General features: G+C 42.7%; 2 protein-coding genes and 1 long non-coding RNA gene across 4 annotated transcripts in view; 1 reads left to right on the top strand and 2 right to left on the bottom strand.

The window, feature by feature from the left end:
• tet1 (tet methylcytosine dioxygenase 1) overlaps positions 1-15,348 on the bottom strand; it is a 40,371-nt gene extending 25,023 nt beyond the window's left edge. The window contains exons 1-3 of the mRNA XM_058054181.1: positions 15,189-15,348; positions 14,946-15,105; positions 12,610-14,459 (exon numbers count right to left, since the gene is read on the bottom strand). Coding sequence (XP_057910164.1) covers positions 12,610-14,313 — 1,704 coding nt within the window. The 5' untranslated portion in view covers positions 14,314-14,459; positions 14,946-15,105; positions 15,189-15,348. The remainder of the gene's footprint in view (positions 1-12,609; positions 14,460-14,945; positions 15,106-15,188) is intronic.
• Positions 15,349-18,909: 3,561 nt separating this feature from the next.
• slc25a16 (solute carrier family 25 member 16) overlaps positions 18,910-22,807 on the top strand; it is a 6,656-nt gene continuing 2,758 nt past the window's right edge. The window contains exons 1-7 of the mRNA XM_058054291.1: positions 18,910-19,039; positions 19,287-19,411; positions 21,821-21,913; positions 22,084-22,217; positions 22,305-22,368; positions 22,449-22,570; positions 22,649-22,715. Coding sequence (XP_057910274.1) covers positions 19,318-19,411; positions 21,821-21,913; positions 22,084-22,217; positions 22,305-22,368; positions 22,449-22,570; positions 22,649-22,715 — 574 coding nt within the window. The 5' untranslated portion in view covers positions 18,910-19,039; positions 19,287-19,317. The remainder of the gene's footprint in view (positions 19,040-19,286; positions 19,412-21,820; positions 21,914-22,083; positions 22,218-22,304; positions 22,369-22,448; positions 22,571-22,648; positions 22,716-22,807) is intronic.
• Positions 19,920-22,807, bottom strand: part of LOC131105882 (uncharacterized) — a 12,887-nt gene continuing 9,999 nt past the window's right edge. The window contains exon 3 of one of the 2 annotated variants that reach the window (XR_009120013.1): positions 19,920-22,707. This is a non-coding gene — a long non-coding RNA (uncharacterized LOC131105882). The remainder of the gene's footprint in view (positions 22,708-22,807) is intronic. The other variant, XR_009120012.1, reaches the window with a different exon arrangement.

The following is a 22,807-nucleotide window of genomic DNA, read 5'->3' as shown; positions in this document are numbered from 1 at the left end:
TCAACTTGCCAACTTTGCTAAGCACTATCTGCAAAGGAGATTCCCCCTACTTATTAAAAATAAAACGTATTTCCGTCTGCGATTAAATTCGATTAATTGTGAGTTAACTATGAACCGATGTGATTAATCACAATCAAATATTTTAATCGTTTGACTGCCTGAAAAGTAAATCAACTCGCCAACTTTGCTAAGCACTATCTGCAAATATCCAACCTTCTTAGAATCTTGGGTGCGGGACAAAAAAAATTGGCGGAAATCTATTTCTGTTGAATCTATTTCTATACAAGGCATGTCGGTGCTTTCTTGTGTTAGTTACAGCTCAACTGGAGGAGGCTGTCACAAGTCGTCCAACAGGTTTGACAACGACAACACTACAAACTACACACCAAGACAAACAATAAAACGAATGGAGGAAGAAACATTCCTACTCCACACTGCAGTCAAAACTTCTATGTTGTCATTACTTTGAGAACAACTGCACATTAAAATGGCCGATCATAAGTCCATTATGGTTCCCTCACACCGACATACTAAACAATAAATGTAAGCAGCACATCCAACATTGCCAATATGCACTTTATGGTACAGTCCAGTGTTTTTACCAGGGTGGGCTGAAAAGTTCATAGGCCGACTAAGAAGGAGCTCCTTCATTTCTCCATCCGAAAATACCTCACTGCTATAACCAATATTGCACCACACCCTTCACTTTCAGCCTTTTAAACGTGCCACATGTTTTCCTCTTTAACACGCAGCCTGGCTCTTGTTAGGGAGAAGAAGAAGAAGCCTTGGACATTAATCACCTGAAAATAAAGTACATGCAAGTGGCAGCACAGCAACAGTCTTTAACTGTACCCACACATCTGCACACCAAACCACTGGAACCTGGCCCGGGGGTGGGAGTGGGGGCGGGGGTGGGGGGTAGTGGGGTTCAGCCCAGCCAAATGAGAACGCTGCCAATACTTCATGTCATTAAGGCTGAAGCTCATGTAAATGCATCTCTCAGTGGTCAAAAGCACACATTCTGGCCTTCATGGCTCATGTTCAAAGAGTCAAAATAATCCAAAAGAAGAAAAATACTTTATTGTCACTATTGGAGGAACAATGAAAATCAGTTTGGGCATCTCCTCATAATAAATAGAAATAGAACATCAAAACCCAGCACCTTTAAAGGGGACCTATGATGCTTTTTTCCACTTTTCTGACCTATAAATGTAGTTCAAATGTTGTATTCTGGTGTTAAACTATGCCAAGGTTTCAAATCAGGACGTTTGTACATTTGGAAGTGAGACCTGAAAAAAGTTTGGGATGGCTCAAAACGCTCAGTTTCAAAAGGCGTGGTATAACTGTTCCTTTGTGATGTCACAAAGGTTAGGAAGTTAGGAAGCACTTAGAGAGTGTGACCAATTACAGAGAGTAGTCGTGCCTGGAGGCGGGTTGTGGATGGAATAAATTAAAAACAGAGAGTTTTGGCGGGAAACACTAATCATAATAGGTCCCATTTAAGCTAGCAATAGCCTGCATTTAGCAAACCACAGCAAGGACTGGGATGAAGATGAATTCATTCATTCATTTTCTACCGCTTATCCTCACGAAGGTTGAGGTGGGGGGTGCTGGAGCCTATCCCAGTTGTCTTCCGGCGAGAGACTGGTGGCCAGCCAATCACAGGGCACATATAGACAAACAACCATTCACACTAACATTCATAGCGATGGACAATTTGGAGTGGCTAATTAACCTAGCATGTTTTTGCAATGTGGGAGGAAACCGGAGAAAACCCACGCATGCACGGGGAGAACATTCAAACTGCACACAGAGATGGCCGAGAGTGGGATTGAACCCTGGTCTCTTAATACTAGCTAATAGCTAATAGCTAGCCAGTGTGGCATGACTAGGTGTATATTAGTAACATATTTGTTGGCCGTTAATAACAATAATAATAATAACAAAGTCGGGTGGCACGGCTGTTGGCGGTCGAGTGGTTAGCGCGCAGACCTCACAGCTAGGAGACCAGGGTTCAATTCCACCCTCGGCCATTTCTGTGTGGAGTTTGCATGTTCTCCCCGTGCATGCGTGGGTTTTCTCCGGGTACTCCGGTTTCCTCCCACATTCCAAAAACATGCTAGGTTAATTAGCAACTCCAAATTGTCCATAGGTATGAATGTGAGTGTGAATGGTTGTTTGTCTATATGTGCCCTGTGATTGGCTGGCGACCAGTCCAGGGTGTACCCCGCCTCTCGCCCGATGAATATGTAGGTCACATTATGGAAATGGAGCGTTGTTGACCCTTTTGGAGTTTTTTTTCCGGAAGACTTTAATAGTGAAATAGGTGCGTTCCATTATGTGCATTATCAGCTGCCTCTTTTTAGCTGTTTTTCTATCTTTAGAAAACCCAGAAAAGAATTGTGAATGATGGGTTTTCCTTTAAATCTAGTTAAAGAAACAGCAGCATTGTTAATCATGTTGTAGTGACATGGGCCAGCAGTCCTGGTTCTGAATACCTTGGAGCATACACACACATACACGTACTCGAAGAAGTGTGGCCACGATGCAAGCAAATATATAAAGATACCGTGATAGACTGTTGGGAATAAATGAATACAATAATCTGAAATACAAGACAACTTCTTATAGTGTTTAGGCCAGCAGAGAAGGCCTAGCGATGATAAAAAAATTATTATAATAAAAAAAATCCTTGCTGAATATGAGCGGTGTATCTTCAGTATCTTTTTCTTCTGTTCAACTGAAAGCACTTTCCACTCCAGAACTTCACTTCCAAATCGCAAACACACTAAAACCCGCCGCCAGCGCCAGTGCCAGCCTGCCCAGTAGCGCCACCTGGTGTGGGTAATACCACTCCATTCGCTGTACACAAACAGGAGATGAATGGAAATCTTGCTCCCTCCTTTCAAGGTGAGTGTGAGTTCATCGGTTTATGCTTTGACCCAGAGACGCACAACAGAATAAAACACACACGTTAGTTACACACTCGACAGGCAAGCTGCCCGCACGCCCGGGGGCCTTCATGCCTGCTCACAATGAGACAGGAAAAAGGCTCCCTTAAGTTTGTGTGAAGTGTGCAACATGCTGAGTCAGCACGTGTGCACTTCAAACACAACATACACCAGCGTGCGGATGAGGTGGAGGAAAAGTAAGGATCCAATTGTGTGCCATTTTTTGCAGGGGGAGGGGGGGTGGGTGGGGGCGTATTTTTCAGCTGAGAGTGGCATGACTTCAAAGCTTCTCCGAGGACTATTTTACGCTTTTCCCAACAGACAAAGTGAAAGAAGGTTACGTACAGGACACATCTGCCCTTTGGTTGGAATGGCTTTAACATCACGCCATCACGCCATCACGCCATCATCGCTGCGTGTCCTCACACATGTTGCATATATGATCCTATATCTCATTTTCATGGCAACATCAGCATCCCTAGTGACTAGTTGAAAAGAGGCGAATAAGTATCATCACTAAATGTACAGGATGGGTATGCCCAAATGTTGCCAGCGTCCCCAGCGTCCTCACGAATCATGAACCACTCGTCCCTCCCCCGGTCCCACACATGTTACGTAATGAAGGAGATCCATCGACTCACTGAGAAAACACCCACACGCGGGGGAACCTGTGCTTTTATTTTGACAGGCAATGTCTGTGGCCTTCATAGCACTTAAGTAAGGATGGATCATAACAACAGAAAAAAAAGACTACAGCTGGAGGTGAAGTGGGGCCTTCACTCAACAGTTAGCACCTATGAGACTTGGAGATTTGGTCGGTAGAATAAATATAAAAAAAGAGGGAACATGGTGCGAGCTCACAGACAGTGTTGTTCGCTATTGTTAGCCTTCCTGTTTAGGAATAATACAGATGTTTGTCATTTATTCAAAAAGATATTTTCTTGACAAAGACTGTACCACTTTTTGTCACAAGGGTCGCATGGGGTGCTGGAGCCTATCCCAGCTGTCTTCGGGCGAGAGGCCTGGACTGGTGGCCAGCCAATCACAGGGCACATATATAGACAAACAACCATTCACACTCACATTCATACCTATGGACAATTTGGAGTCAGCAATTAAGCTAGCATGTTTTTGGAATGTGGGAGGAAACCACAAATAGAAAAATATTTTTCAACATAATTATTATACTTATGTTTTGATTTACATTTTATTAATAATATATTTTTAAATATAAATATATTTTTATTACACATATAATTATAAAATATAATCATGAGATAAATTATACAATAAAAACAAGTTCATTCATTCATTCATTCATTTTCTACCGCTTATCCTCACGCTTATCCTGCTGGAGCCTATCCCAGCTGCCTTCAGGCGAGAGGCGGGGTACACCCTGGACTGGTGGCCAGCCAATCACAGGGCACATATAGACAAACAACCATTCACACTCACATTCATACCTATGGACAATTTGGAGTGGCTAATTAACCTAGCATGTTTTTGGAATGTGGGAGGAAACCGGAGTACCCGGAGAAAACCCACGCATGCACGGGGAGAACATGCAAACTCCACACAGAGATGACCGAGGGTGGGATTGAACGCTGGTCTACTAGCTGTGAGGTCTGTGCGCTAACCACTCGACCGCCGTGTTTTTTTTCCTTCTATTTTTTTAATTTTTTTGCTAATGATTGTGATATTAGGTATGAATGTGAGTGTGAATGGTTGTTTGTCTATATGTGCCCTGTGATTGGCTGGCCACCAGTCCAAGGTGTACCCTGCCTCTCGCCCAAAGACAGCTGGGATAGGCTCCAGCACCTCCCGTGACCCTCGTGAGGATAAGCGGTAAAAAAATGAATTAATTTTAAAATGGTTATTTAAGCCAAAATATTCAGGAAATCAGCTCTTCATTGAAATGACTGAAATGTTTCTGGCAAGTTTAACTCTATAAAGAGTTAAAGCTGCTGCTACGGTGTTTTAGGAACATCCCAGGCAGTGCAACGCTGCGTTGTTTGGTCTAGATAATTGTTTAACCTCATTAACTGGATGCAGGTTAGTGAGTTCAAAGTCTTAAACCATGGCGGTGCGTGTCTTCTGGTTATCTCCGCTGAGCCTCATTATGACCCCGAGAATACTCCATCAGAGTAGGTAGGCGGGGTCAAAGGTCAGCGGCAGACAATGAGGTCACCATGGCAACCCTCTCAAGACCTCCAGTGTTTTATATGTGTGTGTGTGTGTGTGTGTGTGTGTGTCTAAAGGGTAGAGGGGGAAGTGGCCTGACAAGCAGTGTCTGCTTGGAAAAAAAAATCACTCTTTACATTACCAAGGGTCTCATTTGCAAACAATGGGGTGTGGGTGGGGGCAAGGGGTAAAACACGAGGGTCTGAAGTTCAACCTGCAGCTACAGCAGGGGTCTCAAACTCAATTTACTTGGGGCCACTGGAGCTCGGGTCTGGGTGAGACTAGGCCGCATCAGGTTTTCCAAAAAAAAACATTTTTAGCATTTATTAAAAACAAAAAAAAAAAAATTAAAAAACTTCACTTTGGTTCCAATTTTCTACAAGAAAAGCTCTGATAAAACATTCCACTGTTCTCAAATATCTTACTTTTATTTTTCTACACAAAATAAGATGAAAAATAAATAAACAAATCAAGAATAAAGAAATCAATCAAACAACCTGACCGGGTCATTTTTGACCCACTTATGGAACGTTGGGGTAGTAACACAAAAACAAAAATTTCTTAAAATGTATAAAAGATAAGTTAAAAATGTGAACGGCATGATACTAAAAATATGATTTTTGAGGAATACCTGGAATATGAAATGATGAAACATTTTCATTATGAAGATATTTCAAGAAAACAACCTGACCGGGTCATTTTTGACCCACTTATGGAAGGTTGGGGTAGTAACACAAAAACAAAAATTTCTTAAAATGTATAAAAGACAAGTTAAAAATGTGAATGGCATGATCTCAAAAACATGTTTTTTGAGGAATACCTGGAATATGAAATGATCAAAAAAAATTCATTACAAAGATATTTCAAGAAAACAACCTGACCAGGTCATTTTTGACCCACTTATGGAAGGGTGGCAGTCTACTAATATGATTTGCAATTCGTTATATTATTCCAGGCTGCACGGTGTCGAGTGGTTAGCGCGAAGACCTCACAGCTAGGAGACCAGGGTTCTATGTTCTCCCCGTGCATGCGTGGGTTTTTTCCGGGTACTCCGGTTTCCTCCCACATTCCAAAAACATGCTAGGTTAATTAGCCACTCCAAATTGTCCATAGGTATGAATGTGAGTGTGAATGATTGTTTGTCTATATGTGCCCTGTGATTGGCTGGCCACCAGTCCAGGGTGTACCCCGCCTCTTGCCCGAAGACGGCTGGGATAGGCTCCAGCACCCCCCGCGACCCTTGTGAGGATAAGCGGTAGAAAATGAATGAATATATTATTCTCCATTTTATGTATGCTAGCGTCCACCCACCGAGAGACAAAACACCAAATGACTGACAAAAGGGCTCACTCCTTACATGCCGTTGTTCCCTGTGCTGAAACCGTAAAATATTGCCATAATCGTCAAAAAAACACGCTAACCAGGGTTCTACTGTACTAACAAATATTCTCCATTTGCTGGTAGGCTTGTAACATAAGTGGGAATCTACTGTACTGGTGATATATAGTATTTTGCAGATGTTCCCATTTAAAGACATGTATATCATTATAAAAAATGCAACATGCACTTGATGTAGTGACTTATTGGTCTGCAGGGATGTGTGCTTCATTTCCAGACATCTAACTCCAGCTGACGTGAGCAACAGAATGTTTTCAAAATAGGTCATTTCCCCGTTGGTTTGAAGCAGATGATGGTGATGATGGCCATGTGTATCAATAGCACCAGAAGGGAATATTAGCGATATTAATTCTATGTGCTCATCCATCAATAAAAGGTTTAGCAGGTTTGGGCTGTTTTGCTGAAATGTGGAAAGCAAAGGTGCCTTCAGGGCAAAGTTCCAAACTCATCTTGACGGCCATGAGGGAACCATCAAGCTTGAGTGAAAGCAGACATTTTTGAAAATAGGAAAAAACCTCCAACGCTCGCCTCGAAAAGACCGACTGCTTTTGTTTGCCAAATTGTTCCCGGCATATTTTGGGTTTCGCCAGGCGTGGAATCAGCGAGCTACTTTATTGTGACCAAAACAAACCACAGCGGGCGTCATCGCTCGCTGCGTGGAAAACAGGAACAGCTATCGACATGCCGCTACACGAGACGCTCCGCTTGGCCTCTGCCCTTTTTCACAATCCTGTCGAGGAGACGTTTGGAGGAAGGGTGTGTGAGCTTGATCAGCAAGACCGGCCAGTGGCAATATCGACATCTTGCTCTATTATTACACATCTCGCTTTCCCCACTCAACTTGTTGAATGAAATTACCAAATTATGTTGGTACCTTGAGTTGCGAGTGTTGTAAATCACAAGTTTTTGGAGATAAGAGCTGTCTCTCAGACTAATTTTCTTGCTAGGAGTTGCTATGAGCTAAAATTTGGTTAATTAGAGTCTTATGAAATCCATTTTATTTTTTATTTTGTCATAAGTAAACAATGTAAAACGCTCTTTACATTAAAAGGGACCTGTTATGATCATATTTCAGCCCTTTGTATTGAGTTGTGGACTCCTATAGAGCAGCTACATACAATAACCTTCTAGATCTTCCAGAATCTGCACCTATTCCAGCTGTATTTGCAATGATATATGATTCCCGCCAAAACAGCACAACTTGTTCAGAGATGATAAAAGTTGATAATAACCGGTGATGTTTATTTTTAGAATGTTTAGTGTTGTAAATCACAAGTTTTTGAGCTGTCTCTCAGACAAATTTTCTTGCTAGGAGTTGCTACGAGCTAAAATTTGGTTGATTAGAAATCAACCAAATCCATTTTATTTTTTAGTTTGTTGTAAGTAAGCAATGTAAAACACTCTTTACATTAAAAGGGACCTGTTATGCTCATATTTCAGCCCTTTGTATTGAGTTGTGGACTCCTATAGAGCAGCTGCATACAATAACATTCTAGATCTTCCAGAATCTGCACCTATTCTTTACATTAACAGGGACCTGTTATGATCATATTTCAAGCCATTTGTATTGAGTTGTGGACTCCTATAGAGCAGCTACATACAATAACCTTCTAGATCTTCCAGAATCTGCACCTATTCTTTACATTAAAAGGGACCTGTTATGATCATATTTCAGCCCTTTGTATTGAGTTGTGGACTCCTATAGAGCAGCTGCATACAATAACATTCTAGATCTTCCAGAATCTGCACCTATTCCAGCTGTATTTGCGATGATATATGATTCCCGCAAAAACAGCACAACTTGTTCAGAGATGATAAAAGTTGATAATAACCGGTGATGTTTATTTTTAGAATGTTTAGTGATGTAAATCAAGTTTTTGAGCTGTCTCTCAGACAAATTTTCTTGCTAGGAGTTGCTATGAACTAAAATTTGGTTAATTAGAGCCCTATGAAATCCATTTTATTTTTTATTTTTTATTGAGTTGTGGACTCCTATAGAGCAGCTACATACAATAACCTTCTCGATCTTCCAGAATCTGCACCTATTCTTTACATTAAAAGGGACCTGTTATTATCATTTTTCAAGCCCTTTGTATTGAGTTGTGGACTCCTATAGAGCAGCTACATACAATAACCTTCTAGATCTTCCAGAATCTGCACCTATTCCAGCTGTATTTGCGATGATATATGATTTGCGCTTCCCGTCAAAACAGCACAACTTCATCGGAGATGATAAACGGTATAGGAGTTGATAATAAACGGCGATGTATATTTTTAGAATGTCGGCTTTTCATGTACACATATATATGTGCTGGATCCTGAATCTGATCCGGAAGTAGAGACTGGAAAGTCCAAGTTTGTCAACAAAAGAGGTTAGTAGCTTTAGCATTTTAGTGTTTTCTACAGCATCGGTAACATGCAATGCGGTCATTACAGGTTTTTATGGGACTACCGGTGTTTAAAAAAATAATTGTGCCGGAAGAGGGTTATATACACATGCTTAAGTGAGCACCCCGCCCCCCCCCCCCCCCCAATCCCATGCAGTAGCTAAGAAAGTTTAAAAATGGCATCTGCATGAATCGTATGATGCCTTGTTATTCATTCATTTCAGTTATTACTAGGGGTGTCACAAGAGCTCATGTCACAAGGTCTTCTGAGATTGTCAGATTAAAAAAAAAAACATCTTTTATGAGCACTAGGCCTGGGATTATAATAAAATAATGATTCATCACCCAATAAATGCAAATGAACTCCATGGTTCTCAATATACCATGTGCATCCGTGTCTGTTTTATGCTTCTATGCTAAGAGGGTTCACTCTGTGCATTGGTTTCAGCAAATAACATGAACGGAGTGAGCCTTTTTGTCAGTCATCCAGTCCAATTATTTCAATGGGTGCCACCACATGCTAGCATACACAGAACGCAGTACAAATGAAATTGAAGGATATTCATTCATTCATTCATTTTCTACCGCTTTTTCCTCACAAGGGTCGTGGGGGTGCTGGAGCCTATCCCAGCTGTCTTCGGGCGAGAGGCGGCGGGGTACACCCTGGACTGGTGGCCAGCCAATCACAGGGCACATATAGACAAACAACCATTCACACTCACATTCATACCTATGGACAATTTGGAGTGGCTAATTAACCTAGCATGTTTTTGGAATGTGGGAGGAAACCGTAGTACCCGGAAAAAACCCACGCATGCACGGGGAGAACATGCAAACTCCAGACAGAGATGGCCGAAGGTGGAATTGAACCCTGGTCTCCTAGTTGAGAGGTCTGCGTGCTAACCACTCGACCGCCGTGCAGCCCGGAATAATATAGCCAATGTCAGCCAGCAGCAATGGAGGAAGTAGTCAGATCCAAATGGGGCGGGATCTACAAGTGTGTGTGTGTGTGTGTGTGTGTGCACGTGAGGATATAAACAAAGTGTAGCACTGCAAACGAGCCACACTGACCCACATTTCGGGATGTTCCTAATAATATGTTTGCCTCTTTTGTCCCTTCCCGTTCTCCACGCCATGGCGCACAAAGGTCTGCACTAAGTGATCCTGCAGGTGTTATATAACAATCATTCCTAATCTGCCTCTGCTGACGGCAAGGGCTCTGTCAATACACACACACACACACACATACACACACAGAGCCGCACAGACCCTCTCTCGCAGTGGTTGGAGCTGAGCCCTCCCCCCAAGCCACATGGACACCATTGAGCGATGCACATGGCTACTAACAATGAAAAGAGGACATTTCTGCTGGTCACAAATCAGCACGTGTCATATTAAAGACAAACACAATGTGCTTGGACTCTATGGTGGGAGAATATTCCCAAAACAAGTTACATGCATAATGCAATGCTAGGCCTATTAGCCGCATTTGCAAACAGCTGCTGTGTGACACACGCCCAACACAAAGCAACATTAGGATTGGGTTGAGTATTATGGATGTGTTTGTCTTTCTTTAAAATATATTGCTTATTCATTCATTCATTCATTCCCAGCTGTCTTAATATATTGGTTATTAAAAAGCAAAACAAAAATAGTGTGAGCAACATGCAGCTGTCTTCGGGCGAGAGGTGGGGTACACTGGTCGCCAGCCAATCACAGGGCACATATAGACAAACAACCATTCACACTCACATTCATATGGACAATTTGGAGTGGCCAATTAACCTAGCATGTTTTTGGAATGTGGGAGGAAACCGGAGTACCCGGAGAAAACCCACGCATGCACAGGGAGAACATGCAAACTCAACACAGAGATGGTCGAGGGTGGGGAAAGACAAAATAAGAAGCCAAAAAGTTACCACTTCCACACAAAATAGGAGGAGAACTCATTCATTCATTCATTTTCTACCGCCTATCCTCACGAGGGTCGCGGGGGGTGCTGGAGCCTATCCCAGCTGTCTTCGGGCGAGTGGCGGTGTATACCCTGGACTGGTGGCCAATCACAGGGCACATATAGACAAACAACCATTCACACTCACATTCATACCTATGGACAATTTGGAGTGGCCAATTAGCATGTTAGCATGTTTTTGGAATGTGGGAGGAAACCGGAGTACCCGGAGAAAACCCACGCATGCACGGGGAGAACATGCAAACTCCACACAGAGATGGCCCAGGGTGGAATCGAACCCTGGTCCTCCTAGCTGTGAGGTCTACGCGCTAACCACTCACCCAATATATTGGTTATTAAAAAGCAAAACAAAAATAGTGTGAGCAACATACAGCGATAGTAGGCATGTTTCTGGCTAAAACAGAGCAGTCGCTTGTGCGGATATCCGAACCCTCAACAAATGTGAGGCCAAAATAATCCCATTAAATCAGGAGTATGTCATTCTCATCATGCTGAAGTGACTCTCGTGGCTCCGGAGCACAGAGAAGAGGACTTGATTCAGACATAGACATGTTTTTGGCAAGTAACAGAGGCTTGCTTGTGCCGAAATCTGAACTTGGGTCCAAAATAATTCTATTAATCAGTAGTATGTGTGTAATTCTGGTAATGTTACGTTGTTTTAAAGCATCCTGGCTATTTTCCAAGAAGATGATGCTAATGCTAAAAGACGACCATGCATCCAACGTTTGCCTAGGATTGGAGCCTATCCCAGCTGACTCAGGGCAAGAAGCGTGGTACACACTGGATTGGTGGCCAGCCAATAACAGGGCACATGTAGACAAACAACCATTCACACTCACATTCATACCTATGGACAATTTGGAGTGGCCAATTAACCTAGCATGTTTTTGGAATGTGGGAAGAAACCGGAGTACCCGGAGAAAACCCACGCATGCACGGGGAGAACATGCAAACTCAACACAGAGATGGCCAGGGGTGGGGAAAGACAAAATAAGAAGCCAAAAAGTTACCACTTCCACACAAAATAGGAGGAGAACTCATTCATTCATTCATTTTCTACCGCCTATCCTCACGAGGGTCGCGGGGGTGCTGGAGCCTATCCCAGCTGTCTTCGAGCGAGAGGCAGGGTACACTCCTGGACTGGTGGCCAGCCAATCACAGGGCACATATAGACAAACAACCATTCACACTCACATTCATACCTATGGACAATTTGGAGTGGCTAATTAACCTAGCATGTTTTTGGAATGTGGGAGGAAACCGGAGTACCGTTCAAGTTAAATATATATAAAATATTTATAACTTAAAACTATAAAATATGTATATTTTTCTGTTTTTAATAAATGTGTTTTTTTTTTTTTGGAAAACCTGATGCGGCCCAGCCTTGACCCAGACCCTACCTCCAGTGGCCCCTAGGTAAATTGAGTTTGAGACCCCCTGCTGTAGAAGATGTGGAACGCTACTAGCACCTGCTACGCTCACACACACACACACACACACACAACACAACACATTACTCCGACCACGTGCTGCTGGTCATGAAAAAAAGGCATCATCATCCTCCACACACAAGGCGCTCCAGTTCCACACTCCGCCCCCTTTTCCACCAACCAATGTTTAGACAGGAAGGTGGCGCCACATTTCAAGCTAACGTTAGAAATTCTCACGGTAACATTATCGTAGTCGCTGTTGCGGAAACACAATATTTCAAAAGTCTAACCTGTGCAGCAGGGAACGCAAGCGGACTCGATGTCCGTCTCCTCTTCAGTTCCACACACTTCCTCATCTTGCAGATCTGGTGGCCGGTCCTGCGGTTGAGGCAGCAGCTGCATCGGCCGCAGCTGATCTTCCTCAGGCACGGCTCGCACCTCCCACATCTGCTTCGCTTTCTCCTCTCCTTACGTTGTTCCTTAAGCAGCGAGGACAGGCGCCCGCACTCGGACCCCGACAGTCCCAGCGGCGGAAGCGAGGATTCCCCGTTTCCTAGCTCGGATTCTGTATCAAACGAGAAGGAGGAGCGTGTGCTCTCTGAGCTGCAGGACAACACCGAGCTGCCGTCCAGAGATGGAGTTGAGATCTTTGGCGGTGGTTCCACCTCGGGGACCGGGTCACACGACGGCAAAGAGTTCTCCGTTTCTAGTGGTTCTGGAGAAGGCTGCCTATCTTTGGTGTGCGATTGCAGATCCCAGAAACTCCTGCAGATAATAACCGGTGTACTTCGCACTTGATTGGTCTCTGGGACACTAGAAGGTCCTGGGACTGGAAACTTAGCACCATGAACGGTAGTTTGCATGTCTTTCTCACCCTGAAGGTCCACTGAGGTGGATGGGACTTTGGTGGAATTTGAGGTAGCTGTGTTTGGGACAGTTAGCACCGTATCGAGTGACTGTTCCTGTGGACCTTCAGTGGAGTGTTGTTTTTCCAGAGGTTCAACGGCTAGCTTGCGTTGGTGGGATACATCGGGATCGGCGAGAGCGTCACCATGGTCGTTAGCCAGCACCTCAACCGGTTGTTCAGCCTCATCAGATCTTGGAGGTGTTTTCTCTGCAACTCTTTGCGGGTATACTTCCTGTTTCTCAGGTGAGTCAGTCTTATTCGATCCCGAGTCCAAAACATCATCTTTGACATGGCTATTTTCCGGTTCCGGTCTTTCCGAATCAGGAGAGTCGACCTTAGTAGCACCTAGCTCAGCGCCTAGCTCATCTTTGCTTGGTTCCAGTTGAAGGTCAGCGTTCTGGGTCCCAGACTCACCTTCATCACCTTCAACGCTTGTCTGGTGGTCTTGCTCGGCTACGTCGCTATCACAGCTGCACGCCACGCAGTCCTCCAAAGTGTCACGATGTGGCGGAGAATCCGCTTTAAGGGGGCTGCCCTCTTTAGCACCTTTATTTGCCGGGACCTGAAAATCAGTTTTCAGAGAAACGGGCTGAAGTTCTTCAGCGTTGTCGGGTTCCTGTTTCTGGACATCAGAAGCTATTTCGTCTATTTGGGTGTTGAGTTGGTTTCTGCGATTCAACGCATCTCCTCTTCCAGGAGTCCCCCTGGTCTTTTTTGTACCTCTGCATGGTTTTGGAGGCAAGCAGGAATCAGCTGATATCCTCACACCCCGTGGGGACTTTCTTCGCCACAGGGGGTCCTCTAATTCTCCGTAGTGGTCAGGCACATTGCTCAAACGCCTAAGCCTCACAGATCCTGTTACACCGAGGACATGGTTAACCCTAGAAGTGGACACGCTTCCTTCACCGAAAACCCGAGTACCCGCTCTTCCCCGAGGACTTCGGCTTGACCGAGCCTTGGAGGTGGACCTGGTTTGGAGCTGCTCTGAAACTCTTCCTCTGGCTTTAATTGAGTTGCCGCTTTGCCGTTTGGTGCTTGCGGTTTTCTGGCCCGTTTTCCTCCTGGTGGATTTGGTGGTGGCAGGCATGGCTGAGGGTGTAGAGGCGGGGATTTGTGACAGCCAGCATGGGAGCCAGGGTTTTGGTGTCGAACTCGGTGCACAATTTAGTTCCGCGAATCTATTATTTTACTCTTGACCTGTCCACTTGAGTGTAGCAGTTGGCTGTGCATGACCTATAAATAGAAAATCAAGAAAAGCAAAAATGAAACCAGTACCTGGAATCCCTGTGGGGAAAAAAAAACGTCATTCACAACCCCGAGGTGATTTTTAACCAAAACATTTCTTCTCTGAAATGGCAATTTTAGCCACGCCTGACTTCATGTTCTGGAACAAGCACTAGACACAATGAGTGGGGACTACAGGAGCAAAAGAAGTTGCTCTAAAAACAAATACTACCGCTTCCTCCTTGGCGTGAATGGTTTAAAGGGCAAAGCTAGTGAACTGAGTGCCGTGTCTACCTAGGAAAGGGGGTTAAACACCGCCTCCGTCGCCCTTTTAGTCATATTTTTGCACTTGCCCGCCCGTCTTTTTAAAGCACCGGCTGAGGACATTTAAAAAAACAAACATCCACACGCGCAAAGAAGCGCACTTTCACACGGTTTAGAGCGCTCGTGTGTGCGTTTATTTTACACGTTGGAGGCAAGAAATGCTTGACATACCAGAGAGAACTGCTAATAATACTCCTCTCCAGCGAGACAGCCAGTATGCGTTTCCCTCCTCGGCAAATTTAGACCGCTGCTGGCAAGTTGGCTCCCACACGGACATGACAGGCGCACCGGGGGCCACGTCGCTCGCTTCTTTCTTCCACCGCCTCTCGCCCTGGCGCGGCACAAACAACAGCAAGAGAAAACACGTCAATCCTTCTCTTCTTCTGTCAAGCCAGCCAGGGTAGCCCCGCTCACCTCGCTCACGCTCCCCCTCCGCCAGACGCAACCTTCGGGCTCGGCCGGCTGAGAGCTGGTCGTCGTCGTCTCGCTGGGCGGCGGCGAGAAAAGCAGGCGCGGATCTCTGCTGTGGCTGGATCCTGGACCGCCATGTTCAACCGTGCGCGTGACTCCCGCCTTTCTCGCGAAAATAGTCACATTTCTCCCGCCAAGTCTTTGTTGTTACAACATTACAGATGCGTAATATGCATGTCGCATACTCTATATACGTATCTGTATATATATGTATATACATTTATATATACATATATATTCATTCAGATTTATATACATTTAGAGTAGTTACTGAGGAATTGAGGAACTCATTAAGAACTAATGAGGAATTAATGAGTAGTGGTGTTACTGAAGAACTATGGTACATACATTTAGAGTAGTTACTGAGGAACTCATGAAGAACTAATGAGTAGATGTGTTACTCAAGAACTATGGTACATGCACTTAGAGTAGTTACTGAGGAACTCATGAAGAACTAAAAAGGAACTAATGAGTAGAGGTGTTACTGAGTAACTATGGCACATACAGTTAGAATAGTTACTGAGGAACTCATGAAGAACTAATGAGTAGAGGTGTTACTCAAGAACTATGGCACATACACTTACACTTAGAGTAGTTACTGAGGAATTGAGGAACTCATGAAGAACTAATGAGGAACTAATGAGTAGAGGTGTTACTGAAGGACTATGGCACATACATTTAGAGTAGTTACTGAGGAACTCATGAAGAACTAATGAGTAGAGGTGTTACTGAGGAACTATGGCACATACATTTAGAGTAGTTACTGAGGAACTCATGAAGAACTAATGGGTAGAGGTGTTACTGATGAACTATGGCACATACCTTTAGAGTAGTTACTGAGGAATTGATGAACTCATGAGTAGAGGTGTTACCGAGGAACTATGGCACATACATTTAGAGTAGTTACTGAGGAATTGATGAACTCATGAGTAGAGGTGCTAGTGGGGAACTATGGCACATACATTAAGAGTAGTTACTGAGGAATTGAGGATTTAATGGGGAACTAATGAGTAGAGGTGTTACTGAGGAACTATGGCACATACATTTAGAGTAGTTACTGAGGAATTCATGAAGAACTAATGAGTGGAGGTGTTACTGATGAACTATGGCACATACATTTAGGATAGTTACTGGGGAACTCATGAAGAACTAACGAGGAACTAATGAATAGAGATGTTACTGAGGAACTATGGCACATACAGTTAGAGTAGTTACTGAGGAACTCATGAAGAACTAATGAGTAGAGTTGTTACTGAGGAACTATGGCACATACATTTAGAGTAGTTACCGAGGAACTCATGAAGAACTAATGAGGAACTCATGATTAGAGGTGTTACTGAGGAACTATGGCACATACATTTAGAGTAGTTACTGAGGAACTCATGAAGAACTAATGGGTAGAGGTGTTACTGAAGAACTATGGCACATACATTTAGAGTAGTTACTGAGGAACTCATGAAGAACTAATGAGTAGAGGTGTTACTGAGGAACTATTGCACATACAGTTAGAGTAGTTACTGAGGAACTCATGAAGAACTAATGAGTAGAGGTGTTACTGAGGAACTATGGCACATACATTTAGAGTAGTTACTGAGGAACTCATGAAGAACTAATGGGTAGAGGTGTTACTGAAGAACTATGGCACATACATTTAGAGTAGTTACTGAGGAACTCATGAAGAACTAATGAGTAGAGGTGTTACTGAGGAACTATTGCACATACAGTTAGAGTAGTTACTGAGGAACTCATGAAGAACTAATGAGTAGAGGTGTTACTGAGGAACTATGGCACATACATTTAGAGTAGTTACTGAGGAATTGATGAACTCATGAGTAGAGGTGTTAGTGGGGAACTATGGCACATACATTTAGAGTAATTACTGAGGAACTCATGAAGAACTAATGAGTGGAGGTGTTACTGATGAACTATGGCACATACATTTAGGATAGTTACTGGGGAACTCATGAAGAACTAATGAGGAACTAATGAATAGAGGTATTACTGAGGAACTATGGCACACACAGTTAGAGTAGTTACTGAGGAACTCATGAAGAACTAATGAGTAGAGGTGTTACTGAGGAACGATGGGACATACATTTAGATTAGTTACTGAGGAACTCATGAAGAACTAATGAGGAACCAATGAGTAGAGGTGTTACTCAAGAACTATGGCACATACATTTAGAGTAGTTACTGAGGACCTCATGAAGCTCTAATGAGGAACTAATGAGTAGAGGTGTTACTGAGGAACTATGGCACATACATTTAGAGTAGTTACAGATGAACTCATGAAGAACTAATGAGGAACCAATGAGTAGAGGTGTTACTGAGGAACAATGTCACATACATTTAGAGTAGTTACTGGGGAACTCATGAAGAACTCATGAGGCCCAGAATTCCTGGATGCTCCCCTGGTTTTACATGTAGAAAACAATAGCAATAAAACAATAACAATACCTTCTTTATTGAATTGCTGATACTTCAGCAATGATACGGTGGATGAGTGGGTGGGTGTAGGACAATTCCAGGGGCCCTGACAATCAGGAGCCTTAACAGACAGGAGGGGCGGGTACAGAGGGGTGTTTGCAGAGCAATGCTTTCACCTAATGGCGTTTTATAGATGGTGCAGAAATTAATCACGCATAACTACCATTCCTGATGACACGGTAACTTCTATTTCCTGTTCTATGGTTATCAGTAGATGTTTCCTCTTTGCCAGTTTGTTTGCGTTCTGGAACGTAAAAATATATTTTTAAAATATTTTCAAATGTAGTAATTTTCAGCAAACTTCTGTCATGATCTGCACTTGTTCCACTTTGTATATCCTTATTATATACTTTTAGCTTCCCAGTGACTTTCCTTTGTTGTACTTTGTTTTTCCTCCTCTGTGAGTGCAGTTTGTTTATTATTAAATACTTTTTAATACATTTGCCTCGGACTGTGCTCTGGGGTCCTAAACACCTGGCACGAGTGCCAACCAGCGTAACAACTGTGAAAATAATCAGCACTCATGAAGCCACTGATAAGAAACACTCTCATAATCAATAATCGTCTAAAAAAGGCACCACTCTTGTGAAAATAGCAATTGTTGAGAGAGACTAAACTTAATAATATTAATAATAATAATACACTTTATTTGTATAGCGCTTTTCAAAATACTCAAAGACGCTTTACAGAAAAATGGAGTTGAATAAAAGCAAGTAAACAGAGTAAAAGATACATTAAAATACAACATTAATTCATTTATACACAGCTAAAACATGGGTACAGCAGTCAGGTGTAAAAAGTTAGACATTAAAACAGATTTAATGAGGTGGGTTGGTGGGTAATCTTGGAATAATGACTCACCATCTGGAATGAAAAAGACATTCATTAATGGCTTCCCCTCTGAAAGGAATTGGAATCTGGAAGAAAATGTGACAACTTTATTTATAGCTGGAGGAAAACATTCCAACTGTGTAACAATAGTCGTTGTTAAGGCTAAATACTACTTTAAAATCACACATTATTACGACTAATTTCTCTTGCTATTGACTTGCTATTCTCTCAAAATAACTGTTAGAAAAAAGTTCACATTTTTTGTTTAGAATTAAGAGACTGAGCCGATCAATTCATCATATGAATAAGACATATTACGTTTACGTAAACATTCCCGATGGATTTGCGCATGTCTTGATGACGTACTACGACGTCATCAATGCGCGACAGTAAACAGACCAGACTTCAAGAGCGAAGGACAGTGCTCTCCAGTGTTCAGCTGAGCATTGGAGACGTTCCAACCACAAAATTGTCAGGTTTGTAACTCAAATAATGAAATAAATTAAATACTGAAGGTTGGGTGACATGTGTAGTTTATGCTAAATAGCGAAAGAGGAGATATATTTGTATGTTCCACCGACCTTCCGCGTTTATGTCACCTCGTTCTTATCTACCCTAAGATCGTAACTCATCAAAGTAGTGCTTTAAATAAAATCTACCGAGTGTGCAGAAAGTATGATTACAATATTATCTAAACATTTTATCTGCATTTGTGGTTCCCAGCTCGAGTGCAGTAAATGTGGGATCAGCCAGGATGACATCGGTGGCTGTTGCCTCCACACCTCCAGCCATGAGCAGCACTCCGGCCAGCAGGGACTACTACTGGCTCCGGTCTTTTGTAGCAGGAGGTAAGATCTCTAGATATATCTTTATAGCTTCACTATAAAATGTACTTCCTGCTTTGGGGGAAACAGGCAGAGCCGACCTTCAGACTTTTATCATCTGCAGTTAAGCCTCTGCAGTAGAACAACCGGAAACACTATCAAACATACAACAAAGCAACTTTAAAAATGGCACAATCACAAACACTGCAACATTGAATAATTAATAACAATGCCATAAAGTTATGCTTGGAGTCCCAATTTGGCCAGTGAGGCCAAATTCAAGCGGTATGTCTTAAACACGACATGTTCAGTCTTGATTTTGTAGTACAGTCATCTCTTGACACTTTGTGCTTTCTATTTCACAGCCTCACTATCACAGTTTGGCAAAACTCTATTACTCATGCTATTTCCTGGTTGAATGCAACCCACAAAATATGCACATTTAAGCAAACATTAAAAAATACAAATATAAGGCATTTAGAAGACGCATTCAAAGATGTTGTGATGCACAAACTATGTTAACATTGTGTTCAAGAGCGACCTCTGCTGTAGATATAAAATCATTGCAGTTACATGACAATAGGACGGAAAAGCTTGCATGCTGTAAACGCAACATTAGCCTGTGAAATATTGAATATTTTCTCATCTTTATTATTCAACTTTTACTTCAGATAAGACCTCATCTTTTTATGATTTCATTTGTTGCTGTGTGAAGTTGTTTAAGCTTCGTGTAAATGGTCAAATGAGTTGTAATGTAAAATATGGCAAATTTGTCTGAAAAATTTGTTCACCAAGTCATATGAAAAAACACACACAATATTGATTTAAAGTGTTTTATTGCGAAACGAAAGTTTTTGAAGTGTCTTTGCTCCAAAGCAATGCAGTTCCCCTGCCTTTGAAAACACTCATTCACAGGGAACAGACCAAGATGGCTGACATAAATATTTAAATGGGACCTATTGTGCTCTTTTATTTGCTGCTTCTGGATTCCGCAACAGTTTGGTGGATATTTCACATTCATGTTTACAAAAACATGCCGTTGACAGATGAAAATATTTTCTCTTGCTGGGAATCACCAAGCCCAATAACTTCTGCTTTAGCTTGCCTTGTAAACAGACGACGCAGAGCTTGGGGGAGGGCAGAGAGCATATCTGGCTTACAGACACGCCCATAAGGAAGCCCAGCCTTCTGTGACATCACAAAAGTACAGTTTTAGAAACGCCCTCTGAAACTGAGTGTTTTGGGCGAGAGGCGGGGTACACCCTGGACTGGTGCCCAGCCAATCACAGGGCACATATAGACAAACAACCATTCACACTCACATTCATACCTATGGACAATTTGGAGTCTCCAATTAACCTAGCATGTTTTTGGAATGTGGGAGGAAATCGGAGTACCCGGAGAAAACCCACGCATGCACGGGGAGAACATGCAAACTCCACACAGAGATGGCCGAGTGTGGAATTGAACTCAGGTCTCCTAGCTGTGAGGTCTGCGCGCTAACCACTGGACCGCTGTGCAGCCTGTACAATGAAGTATTTTTGAAAATTCAACGTTTTTGTCAGAATTTCATCACACCAGGAGTGTATGCCAACTCGGCATTGATGAAGCGCTCTTACTGATGTAAGACAATTCTGTAGAGCAGAACCGACAATAACGTCAAAAGTTAATTTATGTGAAAACAAATCAAACGTCTTACTAGAAAAGCTAACAATCAATAACAAAGCCCTGTGATTGGCTGGCCACCAGTCCTGGGTGTACCCCTCCTCTCGCCCCAAAGACGTAGGGAGGAAAAGCAGCATAGAAAATGAATAATTCATCTCACAATAACTGAAAATGAAGTGGATCATTTTGCCAGCCTCAATATATGATGTGCATGCGGGTATGTTTTGCTTGTTTGTTGCCTCCAGGAACAACAGGCTGGAAGAACATTGGTTTCAGAAAATTGGCCCATTTTTCCATAGAACAATGGCATGAACAGAGTGAGCCCTTTTGTCAGTCATACAGTCTCTTCATCTTGGTGGGTGGAGGCTTGGAGACTGTAACAATAGAAATTATATTAGCTTAAAGGCTTTTAAAGCTTTAAGTCTCGTCTTAAAACCCACTTTTATTCTCTGGCTTTTAACTCTTAGTGAGTCGTATGGTCCTGTGTCTTTTAGTTCTTCGTTTTTATTGTAATTGGTTTTATTTTTTATACTTTTTGTTTCTTGTTTTTAATACTTTAATATCTATTTTACTTCTTAAATGATCTTTTAGTTTTGGATTATTACTTTTTATTTTTACTAGTCTGTGCAGCACTTTGGAAACTCTGTTCATAAAATGTGCTATATAAATAAAGTGGATTGGATATTAGTAGATTGCGATGTTTTTTATCTATTTTTCATGGTACTTTTTTTTTTAAGTAACGCTAAAATGGTTGTTTTGGTGTCGTAGGTGTTGCAGGATGCTGTGCCAAGACTACAATTGCTCCTCTGGACAGGGTGAAGATTCTCCTCCAGGCCCAGAATCCTCACTACAAACACCTTGGTAAAATACTTTTTACTTTTAGTATTATTATTATTATTATTATTACACGGGAGCCATGCAACGGCATATTGTTGGCAATTTCACTGCTGTTATTGTGCAATGACAAAGGAAGTCCATCCATCCATCTCATGAGTTTGAGGAATAAGATTCTGACTTTTTTTCCTGTTTAGGGGTGTTTTCCACTCTCAAAGCTGTGCCAAAAAAGGAAGGCTACCTCGGCTTGTACAAAGGCAATGGGGCAATGATGGTGAGGATATTTCCTTATGGCGCAATCCAGTTCATGGCCTTTGAAAATTATAAAAAGGTAAGGCACTTCTTCTATTGCGGAGTCCATTTTGGACTAGTTTTGTGTGTGTTGATGAAACCTGCACTTGTACTTCGTTACTTCCAGATGCTAAATACACGGCTTGGGCTCACCGGACACATTCACCGCCTCATGGCCGGCTCCATGGCAGGTAGCTTATGAATGGAATTGATGATGTCAATCCAAATAACAGAAATTGGTCATAAAGCATCTGTGCATGTGTGTTGTCAGGGATGACGGCAGTGATTTGCACCTATCCGCTGGACATGGTTCGAGCCAGGCTGGCCTTTCAGGTGACAGGGGAGCACCGCTACACTGGAATTGCCAACGCCTTCCACAGCATCTATACCAACGTGAGCTGCTATTGGTCATGCTGATGAATGATGGTGTTTGATATTCACACTTTGTTTTTTTCCCATCGTGTGGCAAAGGAGGGTGGATTCTTGGGATTCTACAGGGGACTGACGCCGACCCTCATCGGAATGGCGCCCTATGCAGGTAAGAGATTAGACATTCTGGCAACAAAAATATACGGTAATTACAGTTCTAATGTGCTTTTTTTTAAAAAAATACACTACTGTTCAAAAGTT

Source organism: Doryrhamphus excisus, chromosome 2 (genome assembly GCF_030265055.1).
Source record: "Doryrhamphus excisus isolate RoL2022-K1 chromosome 2, RoL_Dexc_1.0, whole genome shotgun sequence".
NCBI classification, from domain to species: Eukaryota; Metazoa; Chordata; class Actinopteri; order Syngnathiformes; family Syngnathidae; genus Doryrhamphus; species Doryrhamphus excisus.
This window is presented reverse-complemented; position numbering and strand designations above follow the sequence as displayed.